Raw genomic sequence first — 15,222 nt, forward strand, 5'->3', positions numbered from 1 at the left:
CTCGCCCATTGGAAAAGATGGCCAGTTCCCTTCCCCCACCCCCTGAGTATGGTCTAGGAATCCTGCCACAATATCAGTTCTTATGAAGGCACAAATGTTGCATGGAAATGCAGCTGGAAAATGAAGCAAAGCCCCAGAGAAAGCATCTGTCTGTAGATATAGATATATATATATATATGATCAGTCAGGCCAGCAGGTACACAAGGGCCTAGCTGGAGAACCAGCTCTTGTCGAGTCGCTGAGGGCTGCTTGGACAAAAGAGGACTTGGAGGTAAACACTGAGTGGCTCGTGAAGATGATCAATCCTTGTATGGTAAACTAGTTGGAGCAAAGTTGACAGCATCTTTCTTATCTGCCCAGTTGGTCTGCTGATGACTGGGGGGGGGGGGGCGTGGGGGGAAGAGGGGAGGTCACAGTAAATGGAAATATGATGTCTGTGCTATCAAACGGTTCTGGAAAGTAGAAATACTCTCGTCTATGGCAATTTGGTGATTAACGCGAAATGGCTTACGTTTGTTTCCCCACCACAGGCACAGAAGAGATCAGGTAAGGTCAACTCTCTCTCTTTCTCTCTCGAACGTTTTATGTCCATTCCTCCTCTTCTCGGAAGCGGTGGCCAGGAGGAGATAAAGAAGGCAGGGGGCTTGATCAGTCGATGCTGGGACCCCGATCTTCGACGCACTTAACCACGAGGAAAGCTTTCAGTGGGACTGACTTCCTCGTAAGTGTGTCTCGGATAGGTATACTTATTTGGAGGCGAATTTGGCAGATGAGAGGGGGCTTCTTTCCACGTTCCTTTAGGGCGCTGAGTGTCAAGCTAACATAGCATTTGTGCTGGAAGAAAACAGCTAGGTGTGTATGCTTCGGATTTTTTTTGCAGCCGGGAAACGTTTGTCTGTCTATCAGCTTTGCTTGGAAGGCTTGTTAAAGAGATAATTATTTTCTAGAAAGGACGGTGTCTGCCGTTTCTGGGCGCGCCTGAAGGGACCTAATCCTAATGGAAGGAAATTTGGCTTCATCAGCCTAAGGTGCAATGAGCTACATTTTCTACCTTAGCACACACACACACACACACACACACACACACCAGAAGTCATGGTTTTAGTTGGATCCCTTCCTCCAACCAGACTTTCCTGATTGTCGACACTTTTATCTGGGAAGTAAGTTTCATGATGTCTGTGAGGCCTGTTTCTAAGGAGTTATGTGGGTCCTTTCCATGTTTCCGCTTTCGGGGTGCTAGCTAGGTTTAAAATTTGTTCACTTGGCTCTCCCCGTGGTCAAACGAGCTGCTCTCTTTTGCTGTCGCTATCTCGGGGGGAGGGCTCAGATCCGTCGTTTTCTTGAGATCTAACGCTTTGTGAGGCCGCTTGGTTTCCCTTTGGTAACGTCACCAGGAAGGTCTTTCCATTTGGATAATTTTCTTCTGACTGTAAACGTTTCGAGCTCTCTAGGCTAGCCCAGAATTTTGCTGAGTCGGGATGTCGGAGGGTCACCCTTCTTTGTGTGAAGACGTGTCTTTGAAACCATAATGAAAGGATTCAGAAGTACGGACACCTTGATGGGACCTGTGGAAGCTGGGAGGCGTCGCGGGGGGACGGTGGCTGGGATGGTGGGGCTGTAACACCTCAGAGGAGTAACTGAGGTCTGAGACCTTCTGTGATTGTTAGCGACCTGCTAACCGGCTTACTCCAAGACTCTTCCTAATCCGAGCTTTGGATCGGATTTCTGCTTTTGTTTGTTAGCTAGAAGACACCCCCATCCTTATTTTTGGCCTTTCCCTTTGAATGGGGCAGTACTGTTGCGAGTATAAGAATGGTTAAAGAGACAGGGACAACTCCTAACCCACTCCCCACCCAACAACTCAAGTTAAACAACCCAAGCCGCTTTTGTAGCTTTCTCTGTCGGTCGCCTGTTTTTAGTTTTTTTTTTCCTGAATGAGGATGATGAAAAATTATTTTCCCATGGGGGTGGGTGGATATGGAGTTCACTATTAGTGCTGAGATCCGTTTCCCTTACAAGTGGATGGGCAATTTTGCAATACTTGGGCACGATCCAGCCACAATCAGGCAGCAATCCTGTACCTACTTTCCTGGCAGTAAAGGACACTGAACTCGATGGGAATTCCTTCTCGGTAGACGCGGATAGGATTATTTTCTTTGGATTTGCACTGAAATCTGTAGGTGGATCCAAAACTTGTTACCCGAGAGGGAAGGTCCTCTGGCTTCAGTGCGATTCCTTAGTAAGTATGTGTAGTTTGGCAACCTCAAAAGTAGTCAACATTGCCCCGATGGTATCTTCAACGCGGACCAAATGCAGCTGCGTGGATCTGGTTTCCAACAGTTCTTCGTTTACTGTTTCTGTATGTTGATTTCGAGGTTACTAGTGGATGAGAAAACTTCTCACCCGCCCACTCCATAGCAGCTTAGGCCACCAGTCTCTAGGAAAGACGTGAAACTGATTTTAAGGAAATTTAGTTGCATTTCTCAAGCTGAATGAATGACTGCAGAATTTCTGAAGTGGTTTGGGGTAAAGAAAGCCAAGCGAAAAGACGTCGAAACCTTCCGCACCTTTGAAAGCATAACCCTCATCATAGTAAAATAAGGCCCTAATTCGACTTTCGGGTAGAGTCTGGTAGTTTCACAGTACTTCGGTCGAAACAGAAAGCTGTTCAGAATAATCAGAGTTACTCATTTCATGGAATTTTCAAACTAGTACCAGAAGCGCCTAGCATTTCCGCCGTAAGCGCTTCGGGTGCATAGAGTTTCAGACAGATCTCTCTCTCTCTGTCCCTCCATCTTTCTCCCAGCTTTAAGAAAAGGGTTTGGAACTTTGGAACCATATTGGTCAATTTCTTGTTGCGATGACTGGCGTGTTTTGGGAAGGACTACTCAGGTGCAGCTTAAATGCAGAGGTATCACTGAAATCGAAAGAAAGTTTTCCTGTCTGCCTTCCCATATTATACCGATATTTATGTAATATAGTTATAAATATGAATTTTGGACGGGCGATAAAGCAAAGGGCTAGTTTAACCATTTGCCAAGCGATCTGGAGACTTCAATCTTATGCACACCGACTTGGGGGCCGAATTCCGTGGGTTCTACGTGGGCCAAGTGGGTTTCACTCGCCCACTAAAGTCAGTAAGACTTGGATTAATTTTGTCTGCATGGCGCCCAAAATGTGTTAAACTCTGTCGAAGTTCCAGTGGTGAATAAGAAGTCGGAACCTCGCCTGGATAGAATATCTTGTTTCGATTTCAAACCGTGTAAAACAACAAGCTTCCTCATATGAAGGGAAGCTATGCAGCTGTAGGTTTTTAAGTGGTATTAGCTTTGGAATAGTCCATCGTAACTTTATTATAAACTTTCGCTCTTTCCCCCTTCCCAACTACAAACATGTAAAGAAGCACGCTTCTAAGGCTACAATACTACCTGGAATTAAACTCTATTGAATTCAGTGGGTCTTACTTCATAGGTTTGAATTGTTAAAAAACAAGATTATAAGCACCCAGAACAAAGTCTTAACAAAAAAACAAACTACTAATTCCATGTTCGGGTGAGAACTTTTGGTCCTTCGGCTACACAGCTTCTACTAATTATAAGAAAGAATAGTGTCTATCCTGTTAACAAAAAAGGGGGATTTTCTAGTAATATTTCCACTTATTAGAGAGTAAATATGGTCACAGCATGTTCAGGGTTTCAGTTAGGGGCAAATAACAGATGGTACTACAGCTCACTTCCTTCACTCCGGTTGACAACCCATGTCGAGAAAAATATTTGACGCCCGCCCCGCCAAAATAATTTAGAAGGTGAGGGCTTCATTCTGCCCCTTCTAAATCAACGACGTTTTCCTACAGATTTCTAAGCAAGTAGGATTGCAGCTCTGTCGTCTGATTCCATGCATAAATCTACCTGTTTAGTGGTACTTCCTGGCAGCCCAGTGTGCAGGAGACTGCATCCTTTCAAATGTCCTTACACCCAAGGAATTTGGGTCAACGTTGAATGGGCTGTAAGGCTTAAAGGTGCGCATGCGCTTAGGTACAGGTCTCTTCAAGTGATGCTAACTAGTGGCAAACCATATACCATCACCGCGATATCTTAGTTTAAGAAAAAGTAATCAAACCCAGAATATGCTTATAATCAACCCCTACTACAGCCCCTATAAACAGAAATATCTTGCTTTAGTTAGGATTGGGGCGGTGCATTTAAGAATGCAGGTTTATGTCGGAAGTAAGTCCCACTGTTTTCAATGGTGCTTATTCCCAGGAAAATATAAAAGGGTGGTAGCTTGTAACTGCACTTCTATGCACAATAAGCTTAATTAAATACAGTGGATTTAGCTTTATGTACGCGTAGGATAACCTTGTGAATTATCTTAATATAAAGCATTTAAGCCGAAATCCTAGATTTGAATTCTACTATTTAGGTTTAACTGCATCGTTGGTCTGGGCGTAAAAGGACCACTTCCACTTATGTAATTCCATTGATGTCTATGGAACTACTCTTTACACGTTAGCCACTAACCCTTACCTACCCTGGTTTGTCTTAATTGATCTGAGAATGTAATAGTATACCCGTTTATTATAGTATTTCCGCAGGTTGTACAACCCTGAAAGTGAATCTGAACCCTGGAAGATAATTTCATTACACAACCACCCTTGAATAAATTAAGTGGGAGTACCTTATGTACCTTATATGCATATTTTAATCAGGTATACCACGGGTATGCATAATTACCGCCGTCTAATTGAATTTGACGCACCCAGCTATAGATGTGTGACATGTAAAAATATTTTGTCACTATATGGACATGAACTGCTTCCTGCAGATTCCAAATATTTTCATCGCTCCTCGTCATTCTGCGCTTGAAAGGGTCATCGTTTGGAGGAAAGAACCCCAACCCCCTCCTCCCTCCCTCCCTCTCACTCACTCTCTCTCACACAGATCCCTCTGGTAAAAGTATTCATTAATATTCATAGTGTGGGCGATGGATCATTTATGCATCCTAACCGCGCCGCTACACACTTGTCCATTCTGAAGCGCACGAGTGGCACCGACCAATCAGAAGCTGAGAGAAAGCTGGACCAGAGTTCTAGCGGGGAGGAGGAGGAGGAGGAGTGTGGACAAGATAAAGGAAGAAGGCAGGATGGACAAAAGCAGGAGGGGAAGGCAGGAGCGGGCATATGTCCGTCTTAAGTCCTACCAAACGGTTACATTTCTCACCCCTTGCCATTCAAAACTCATTTTCCAAGCTCCCCGCGCTTGGAGAGATACCAGCTGCTTTCTGAAGTTGCCAGGAGGCCGCCGCAAGTTCCCTGCAAGGGCTCCGGGGACACTTTCTGGGGAGCATTGCTGACGGGGGTGCCAACTTGAATAAAATATTATTTGGGGGGGCAGATAAGCCGCGGCCCACATAATTGATCACAGGATGCGGCGCATGCACACCGTTTCAATGGCAATGCCCATCAACTTTGGGGGGGGGACCCTCCAATAGTTTATTGGGGGCCCGAAGGGACATAGGCCCCTAGGAGTTGATTCCTAGGATTGCTGACCAGTCTGACTGGGGAGACGGTTGGCAACGCGCAAGGGAGTGTTGGCGTCCGCGAATCCTCACAGGCCAGACCACGCCAGCCACCTAGGTACACACCACACATTTAAAGCACATGACTTCCGCAAAAGAATCCCGGGAACTGTAGTTTGCTAAGGTTGTTGGGAATTGTAGTTTTGTGATGAGTAAGCTGTTGTTCCCAGCGGGAAATCGCGTGCTTTAAATGACTGGAGAAGTTTTCGCTGCTTGGAATTCCAAAGGCGCTGATCTGCAGTTTGTGGGGGAGAATCTCTTGCGTTTCGGAGCCTTTTGGTACTTTCATAATAAACTGTCTGGACAGGAAAGCAGGTCCATGCGCGTGACATTATTTTAGCCTCATCCCCGGACATTTACAATGGGGGGAGGGGGAGAATAGTAATGGCCTTGCAAGCCTGAGATAAATGTGGATGAAGCTCTCGGAAGATTCCCAAGAGTTTGAGGATGACGCCCCCTCTCCTGCAGACTCAAATCTTCCTTGAGGTTTATCCTGCTCTACCCTATCCCCACTTTATTTCCTCTTTTCTTACCCTCTTCCATTTATAGATGATAAGTTGTATGGGCAGGGAAGTAAGGATGCCACTGGTCAGCCCCTAGCAGCACCACGGTTTATCTTCCTCCTGCTCAATATTTGAGAGGCAGTTTTGGGGTGTGGTAGTCAACACACATTGCCTGTTACTTGAGGTTAGGAGCTGGAAATGGCAGGTGCGCGCGGGGTAGAGATGGAGATGAAGGAAAGGCGAGACGGGAGAGTGTTTGTGTTTCCAAGGCGCCGCCCCCCTCCCAGGCTGCCGTAATTATCTTGCTGAAATATTCTCCAGTGGCCAAAAGTTGCAAAATAAATCGACCTCTCCGCGCTAGTTCCAGAGGTCTGTAGCCATCATCCTTTTTTCAATACATTTTAAACAAGAGGCTCTAGCGAGCGACTCCGATTCAATACACATAATCAGTTTGGAAGTCTTATTTCCATTTGAAAACAGGCCTATTTGCAATCATGAGAGCCGGACACGCTGAAAGATACAGAATAACGTGCCCGGGAGAGGGGAAGGTGGAGGGGGGGGAGAGAGAGAGAGAGAGAGAGAGAGAGAGAGAGGAAGAACCGTCAGGCAAACACTGAAGATTTTGTGCCCCCTCCCAATCCTTATTTATTTATTTAAAACACGAGGCTGTAGCCATGAGTCTTTTTATGCATTCCCTTGGAAAATATAACTTAATTGCTTTCTCCACCGCTACCCCAAACCAGGACCAAAGCAAAACAAGCTGTGTAATCCACAGCCAGGAATACCTCCCGTCTCCCCAAATGGTGATTGGGAAAGTATGTTGATTGTTCTGCTAGCCTCTTAGGGTTAACAGGCATTTAATCAAGGGAAAGTACAACACGGGGAAATGGTTTGGGGCAAAATGCTAACTTGGTTTGTAATAACGCGTTGTCCTTGAATACTGCGACTGAAAGGAAGTTTGCAAGGGGTGAGGAAGGACTGGGGTGTGTGGGAAATGATCGCCTTTGTGGCCGAAAAGCCATCTGCAGAACTAGTAGGTCGTCCTCCACCAGGATGCGATGTTAGAATAATAGAATCATGGAGCTGGAAGAGACCCTGAGGGTCATCTAGCCCAACCCCCTTGCAAAATGCAACAATATGCAGCTGTTCCATAAGGAGTTCGAGCCTGCGACCTTGGCGTCATCAGCACCACGCTCTAACCACCAGAGTTGTTCTTTCCCTTTTGCACCTTGAGCCTACAGAGATTTCCTTTAGCAAAGAAGTTCGGCTGAAATCAAGGGTGGAAAGGAATATGTTTAGGAGGGTTTTGCTGGCTGAGTGTGCGTGAGAGATGGGGAGAGGGAAAATGGGAGTGCGCACACTCGCCAGTGCGTCAAGATGTGCGCTGGGTAACTCTCAGAGCTTGGTGTAGCGAAGATGACGCCAGAAAGGGCAGGATTCCTTGAATGGATATGATATGTCTGCCAAATGGTGCTTCACAAACTCATTCAGCCTAGAGGCGATACTGCAAGGCTTTATATGGGAAAGAGGGAAGGGGGATGGGTGGGAGAAAGAAAGAAAGAAAGAAAGAAAGAAAGAAAGAAAGAAAGAGAGAGAGAGAAAGGAAAAATGCTGCTGTCACCAGGTCACTTTTTGCTATCTTAAATAATTATGACCATGATAATAGCGAAAACGGGGGTGACACGTCAGACGGAAAGAGATATCTCTCATAACGGAGTCGATGGGACGATGTTGCTCAGACTGAAGTGGGAGGATCCGACTACTGTACCTGAGATCTTTTCTAACCGAGGCACTGAGAAGGACGGGCGCTGCGGGTGTGTGTGTGTCTTACCCATGCCAAACACTCCCACTGCAGGGCTCTAGCCTGCCCCCAGCTGTTCTCCTAAGCGCCAAGTAATATTGCACGACTGTAGCGATCAGATTTAAGACGCGCGTGACAGACTCCTCTTGCCACAGCTTTCCATTTGGGACAAGCAAGAGACCGTAGTCTCTTCAAGGCCCTGCCTGCTTCTGGGCCATCCCGCGAGGCACCGTCTTCGGAGCCACTTCCTTGGCTGTGCTGGTAGAAAGGACCCCCCCCTCCCGCTTTGCCAGTCAAGTGCCAGCAGCTAAGTGAAAGCTAAGAGGCCCACACCGCTCCTTAATAATCATTATGATCGCTGTTTATGAAGAAGAAGGTGGAAAGAAGTTGAGGACTGGCAAGACAAGAACCACGGCGACCTCGGGGTGGGGTGAGGGGTGGCCTTCCGCAGCCATTGAAAACAATGGGAGGTTCGCCGTTGGCTTGAACGGGTTGCGGTTTGCAGGTGCAAACGCTATCGCTGATTTCAGGCTTTTGAGAAGGTGCCTGTATTTTCAGGATGCCTGTCCTGCTTCCTCGCCACCTTCCCGGTTCATGTCAGTGCCAGATGAGAGGCCTTGACTCCAAAGGGAGCTGATGGCAGCTCTTTTACTAACCGCTTCCGGTTGCTTCCTCTTTATCTTTTGCTCGATGTTCCTAAATGGAAAGAAATCGGAGGCTCCCTGGATCCTCGTCCTCCCCACAAACTGAGAGTTGGGTTCTCGGATTCCGATTTTCCTACATAGCCTCCCAAATTAACGCCTGCTTTCTTTCCACTTATTTATTTGTTTATTTCTCTTTCTTTATTTTGGTGGGGGGTGTATAAACCATTTAATCAAAAATCAGATCTGAGATCTTATGATGAAAGGCGGTATATAAATCTAATAAATAAAAATTATTATTATTATTATTATTATTATTTAAAAAGGAAAGCGCATCTCAAAGCTACGTTGTGGGTAAACTAATTTTCAATAAAACAGCACATCTTAAAAACGAATATGCACAGCTAAATTATCTTTCCTGCACGATCCAGCGAGGAAGCTGTTCTGGGAAGCCCCAATCGAAGGGACTATGAGGTGGCGCAACGACGCTTGGACAGCAGACTGTATGGGAAGGAGAAACCATCCTTTTCTTACAGCTGCTCGGTACAGTTTTTCTTTGGCCCGGAGCTGCTCTTCCAGGTCCCAAACCTGAGAAAATTTTCAACTGGAGATGCCAGGTTTTGAACCTAGGACCTTGGCTGCATTGTTTGGAACCATAAGAACCAACTCCTAGGGACCGAGGTCCCTTCGGCCCTCAATAAAATATTTCCAAAAAGCTGAGAGGAATTCCCATTCAGATAGTGTGTGTGTGTGCGCGCGCGCGCGCGCGCGCGCGCCATGCCACGTGACTGTATATGTGGGGCGGGGCTTACCTGCCCCCCCCCCCCGTGTTTTATTCAAATTGTCACCCGTGGTTGGAACCATTGGTCTGAAATGTGTACTAGGCACATAATGAACCAGGAGTCTCCTGCCATAAAGAGTGTTTTAAGGAAGGAACATCCCATGAATGAAGTGATCGGTTTGTGGTTAGGACCATAGGAGCCAACTCCTAGAGGCTTCGGGGGCTTCGGCCCCACAAAAAAATATTTAAGGGGGATACACACACTCCAAGTTGATGGGCATTCCCATTCCAATTGTGTGTGTGCACTGCGTCATGCGAACAATTATTAGGGGCGGGGCTTACGTGGACCCCCCCCCCCACAATATTTTATTCAAGTTGACGCTTCTGATAAGGAGCGTCTGACACACGTATGTTGGAAGAATTTTAAAAACATAGAATAACTTTAGACTCGAACACTGATGCCTTTGTTTGAGTTTCTAAGGTGTTCTACGTCTAAGGTGCACCGTCAGAAGCCCATTCTTATCAATAAAATAAAAGACACTGAAATGAAACAAGGAGCTCATTTACCGAATAGCTCAGTTGGTTAGAGCATGGTGTTGATAATACCAATGTCGCATGTTTGATCCCCCTGTGGGACAGCTGCATAGTCCTGCATTGCACGGAGTTGGCATAGATGATCCTCAGGGTCCTTTCCAGCTTCTACGATTCTATACTTAATCTGAAGGATTGGCTCTGCTCTGCGAAATATGTCCCATCTGGGGCTCTGGCAATCCTCCAAAGGGTATGAAACTCAATGCAAGCCCTGCGTCAACTTTAGAGGGAAATAAGTACTGAACTCGATGCTGCTTACTTCTGAATACACACGTATAGGATTGTACGGTAGAAGCTCACTCCTGTAAAAAGGTAAAGGTAAAGGACCCCTGGACGGTCAAGTCCAGTCAAAGGCGACTATGGGGCGCGGCGCTCATCTCGCTTTCAGGCCCAGGGAGCTGGCGTTTGTTCACAGCTTTCCAGGTCATATAGCCAGCATGACTAAACCGCTTCTGGTGCAACATGCCTGCTCAAAAGTAGGCACAGAAGCCAATGGGACTTCTTCCTAGGCAAAGGTGCGGGAGAATGTAGCCTAAATTACCAGCGACAAAGACATTTCCACAGGGAATCCCTCGAGTGGAAAGCCCTGCTAAAATTCCTTTTTTAAATATCTGCAGTGAAACCGATTAACGTTTTGTATCCTAATTTGATGGCCGAGGCAATTGCTGACCTGAACAACCACGCGAAGCCAACTATGCGCCTCTTTTAGACATTTGGTCAGTTCTCTAGCAGCTGGACCGGCATTCCAGTTAACTTGAACCTTGGATACTTTAAAACGGGTTTCCCAGTTAAGTTCAATAAAGGCTAAATTATCTTTAACCGAGGAACTTCGAATTAAGGTGGGATGGAACTCCTGGCCTTGCCGGGGCACCAATGGCAGGTGGGCAAGTGGGTGGGGATGACCCCATAGTCAAGCGCATGGTGTGAAGAGCCCCATAAGGACAGCACTCCGATGCTTCCCATACTCAGTCAGTTCCAGGGATGCTTGTCCACAGGAATATATTTTTTGGTTGCATTTAAATGGAACAAAATTCTGCTAGCACTTCTGGAAAGCTTCCCAAGCAAAAGTGCTCATGTGCACTTAAAGAAGAGACGACGTTGGCTTGACTTCCAGGTTCGATTGTTGTCAGCTCACTTTCTTAGATCTAGAAGTCCGATCTAGAAGTCCAAGCGAAACCCTTGTATGTTGCCCTGATGTGAATGGGAAAGATCTGACTCTCTTGCTGACTTTCCTAGGACTTCAACAGACGCTTTGCTTCAGCTGGACTGTGCCCCACTGGGATGCTGAAACCCACGAGATTTACTTCGAATTAAACACGTTTAGGAATCATAGAATCGTAGAATCATAAAATTGTAGATTTGTAAAGGACTCCAAGAGGCATCTAGTATCTAGTCTAATATCCCTGTGACGCAGGTTTCCAGCCCACAGCCATTTCTGGATGGCCACGATGGGGTGTAAAATGCAACCACAGGAGCCAACTCCTAGGGGCCGAGGTCCCTTCGCTGCCTACCAATGAAATATTTGAGGGGCCAGACCCTCAAAGTTGCTGAATATTGTCATTCAAATGGTGTGCGCGCGCCAAATCATGTGATCGATTATGGGGTGGGGGCTTACCTGCTCCCTCATATGTTATCCAAGTGGGCACCCCTGAATGCAATGGAGCCAAAGGTGGGGATTATTTGTTGGTGCTACTCAGCGCAAGCGAATAAACTTCGGGACGCTCTCATATATTGCCTGGGAACTTGGTGTGTGAAAAAGAAGGCAGGGAGGCAGAGCATATATGTAGAACATCTGGTGGCTGCATCCCAGACAAAGGTTGGAAATGCTTGCGGGCTTCCCACAGGTTTCTGGTTACCCGCTGTGAGAGCAAGAGGCTGGAGTATGCGGGCCACTGGCCGGATTCAGCAGGTTCTGATTATGTACCGATGCAAGCCGAAAACTCCGAGCTAAAGAGCAGGGCCTAAAGGCTACTGTCAGCATTCTCTGATCTCTGTCCAGGAAGTGGAGAACCGCCGTCGAAACTTATCGAACATCAGTCCTAGAGGTACGACTCAGTGACACCGGTTGGCTTGGTTCTTAGGTTAAGGAACCCGGTGGAAAAGTTGGGGGGACCACACACACACACACACAGAGTCTGATGTTCGTAGCTTCCCTGTCTTGCCTCTTCGGAAGAGTGGGAATGCTGCGATCTGCACCTCATCCAAGCCAATGCGAAACTTGCAGCCCTCGGCCGAGGTCTGGATCATACCAATTCTGGGGAAAGGACTGTAGCTCAGTAGTACTGAATGTGCCATAGGTGCAGAAGGTCCCAGGTTCAGTCCTCAGGGTCTCCAGGTAGGGATGGGATTCGGGAAAGACCCTCGCCTGAACTCCTGAAGAAGAGGCTCTGCCAGTCAGTGTCGCTCTGCCAGTCAGTGTCAATGCCTATCCAAGGCAGCTGTCTACGCTCCCAGTAATTTCTCCCGCCCTTCCTCCCCAGGACTTGGAGATGGACTGGGGCGTGCCTGCTGCCAGAGTGACAGCGCCCACTCCTTTGCCAGTTGGCAGGGGCCGCAATCAGATCCTTTCCGAGACATTTAGAAATAAGGAAGCAAATAAGCTCTTGAAATATACTCGGAATCCTGTAGTGATTTCATGCTCTTTATTGCAGCTTGTAAAACAGTGAATGAATTGCCCCCCAAATCTCAGGCTTTTATATACATTATTTACACAATGAGTCCCGTCTGATTGGCTGATTCTGCTTCCCTCCTGGAGCCTGATTGGTCTTTTCTTGCAGGCCAATCAGTTGTTGCATTCTGCGATCCTACCAGCATAATAGGCTGATTAACTTCTTCCTGGAGCCTGATTGGTCTTCTCCTGCAAGCCAATCAGTTGTTGCATTCTAGGATCCTACTTGCCTGTTGTTCTAGGATCCAAGGTTAGTACATGACAGCTCTGTTAAAGGGACGCTTTTAATTTGGTATCGTTAAGATCCCCCACTGTCTTCTTCAAAGGGACAGAGGAGAGGAGGCAGGTACGTCTCGGGAAATGAAAAAGATGCAAGCGCCTTGGGCTTCGCAGAGCAAATCCGAGAAGCACCCGAGGAGAGTATCTGGCAGATCAGGTCCTCCTCCTGCTGGTCAAATTTAGGCCCCTTGGATAGCCAACAACCGGAGGTCAAGGGAGATAGGAGTGGGTATTGCCTCTGCATATTTCTGCTTCTGAATTCTTTGCCTTCCGTTTTGCTGTTAAGATTAATTCATTTTATCCATCGCTTGTTACATTGGGGGGGGAGTTTTAAAGCGATGGACTACTACTTAAAAATGCAAAGATGCCACAAAACAGCCGAAACCACATGGTATGTGCACCCACCAGCAACCAATAGCAGGGAAAATATCCTTCGCTACCCAACTAAAAGAGGAACACTACAGTGGTACCTCGGGTTAAGAACTTAATTCGTTCCGGAGGTCCGTACTTAACCTGAAACTGTTCTTAACCTGAAGCACCACTTTAGCTAATGGGGCCTCCAGCTGCCGCCGCGCCGCCAGAGCACGATTTCTGTTCTTATCCTGAAGCAAAGTTCTTAACCTGAAGCACTATTTCTGGCTAAGTGGAGTGTGTAACCTGAAGCGTATGTAACCTGAAGCGTTTGTAACCCGAGGTACCACTGTATTATGTTTAGTTAGTAGATACACTTTTTACGGTGTTGAATTGAAATGGTGCGTTGATTGCTAGAGTTTAAAGGGACCGCTTGGTACGTTGCCCATCACCACGGTGGCATCCAAACAGTCCGTTCAGGACAAGGGCACCAAACTTTTGAAGACAACCCATAACCCATCACTGGGAAGATCGAAAACCGGCCGCTCGGAAGTCAGTTCCCTCGAGTTCAGGAGTTCCAAATCCAGAATAAGTTCTGAAGAGAAAAGGAGTCGAGCAGAGCTCTTCATCCAGATTCCCTTCCTTGGTGTCACAATGGAACCTGCAGCTAAACCATTTGTAGCCAACCGTTGCTCTCAAGGAAGGAGTCAAACCGGATTTGACCGGGGAGGGCCATAGCTCTTGACAGTAAAAGAATGGCATTCCTACGTACCTCCATCAATGGATATTTCTGTTGCAAACCCAAGAGAAAGCCCAGATCAGATACAAATGGAAATGGAAAACTGACATCACATAGAACGCGACAAACTGGATTCCCTCCCCCTTTATACCCAGCATTAAGCAGAATTCACACGTGACGCATTTCCCACGTTAAACTTTGGCATGCAGCTCTGCAAAAATATTAAGCTGTGGCCGCGCAAGTTCTCTCTTTTTCTGTGGAGGTTTGTTTTTAGCTACCTTCTGGTTTTAAAATGTTCTGAGGCATTTGCTCCACTTACACTAGGACCCGAAACAGGTTTCCGCCGAAGTGGGGCTTCTTTCTGAATAAGACGGCTTAGCAAGTAGTGCTTTATTTGTGGCAGGTTGGGATTTTGGCGTTCCGCAAACTATAGGATTTAGCTCCGTGTAAATCCATTTAACACTGAGCGAAATGAGAAGGTAATCGAGGAGGGGAAACCCCTCTCCCTCCTCCCTTTCGTAACCGGATGCCCACCTTTTAATACCCTGCTTTCGGTTTCTAGGTTCTCAAATCTCAAATCGCTGTTCCAACAGTACTTCCGATATCTTCTCGCCGGCCAATGGTCCTCCGAATTAAGGCAACCGCAGAGTAGGCGGTCTATAATGCGGTGCCAAATTTACTTGGAAGCCATTCCTGTTGAATCCAGTGGGGCTTCTCTCCACGAAAACGTATTTAGGAGTGGGGTCCTCTTGGAGCCAGTGTCAGTTTACGCAAAAGTAAGCTTTAAAGTAAGTGCGGCTAGAATCGCAGCCTCGATCAACGTTTAGGATGCGTGCTGCTTCTAAGCATAGAAATGTCCCCTTAGCTTCGGTGGCACTTACTTCCGCGTGAAATGCATAGGATCGCGGAACTCATTTGTTAACATAAGCCAAAAAGTTCTTAAAGTGATCCAATCCCTTTGGGGGGTGGCATGGAAGTCAAATTTGTCCCAGGACGCGATCCTTGGTACGTTTATGTGGAAGTTAAAGTCAGAGAAATTAATGTGAATCATTCCTATTTGTATTTAACGTTTGGCTGTTACCCTTAACCACATTTAATAGGAAGGAGGTCTGCTGAAACCAATGGGACTTGCTTTCCGCCTAAAGTTGGCAAGGATCGGGTACTATCACTCCCCTTTTTTTGTTTTCCACGTATTCGAAAGGATTATTCTTTTGTCCAATGAATACAAACTAAATTATCAAAGCACGTTGAGGGATAAAATGAAAAGATAATCATTAGGGGTTTGTCCAAT

General features: G+C 46.7%; 1 protein-coding gene across 3 annotated transcripts in view; it reads left to right on the forward strand.

Moving 5' to 3' along the window:
- Window positions 1-408: 408 nt before the first annotated feature.
- LOC308462376 (uncharacterized protein) overlaps window positions 409-15,222 on the forward strand; it is a 52,849-nt gene continuing 38,035 nt past the window's right edge. For all 3 annotated transcript variants that reach the window (XR_013979096.1, XR_013979097.1, XM_080980064.1), the window contains exon 1: window positions 409-546. Coding sequence is in view for 1 of the 3 variants with exons in the window: in XM_080980064.1 (XP_080836190.1) it covers window positions 503-546 (44 nt within the window). In the remaining 2 variants the exon portion in view is untranslated. The remainder of the gene's footprint in view (window positions 547-15,222) is intronic.

This window comes from Podarcis pityusensis (assembly GCF_964106645.2).
Source record: "Podarcis pityusensis genome assembly, chromosome: 1".
NCBI classification, from domain to species: Eukaryota; Metazoa; Chordata; class Lepidosauria; order Squamata; family Lacertidae; genus Podarcis; species Podarcis pityusensis.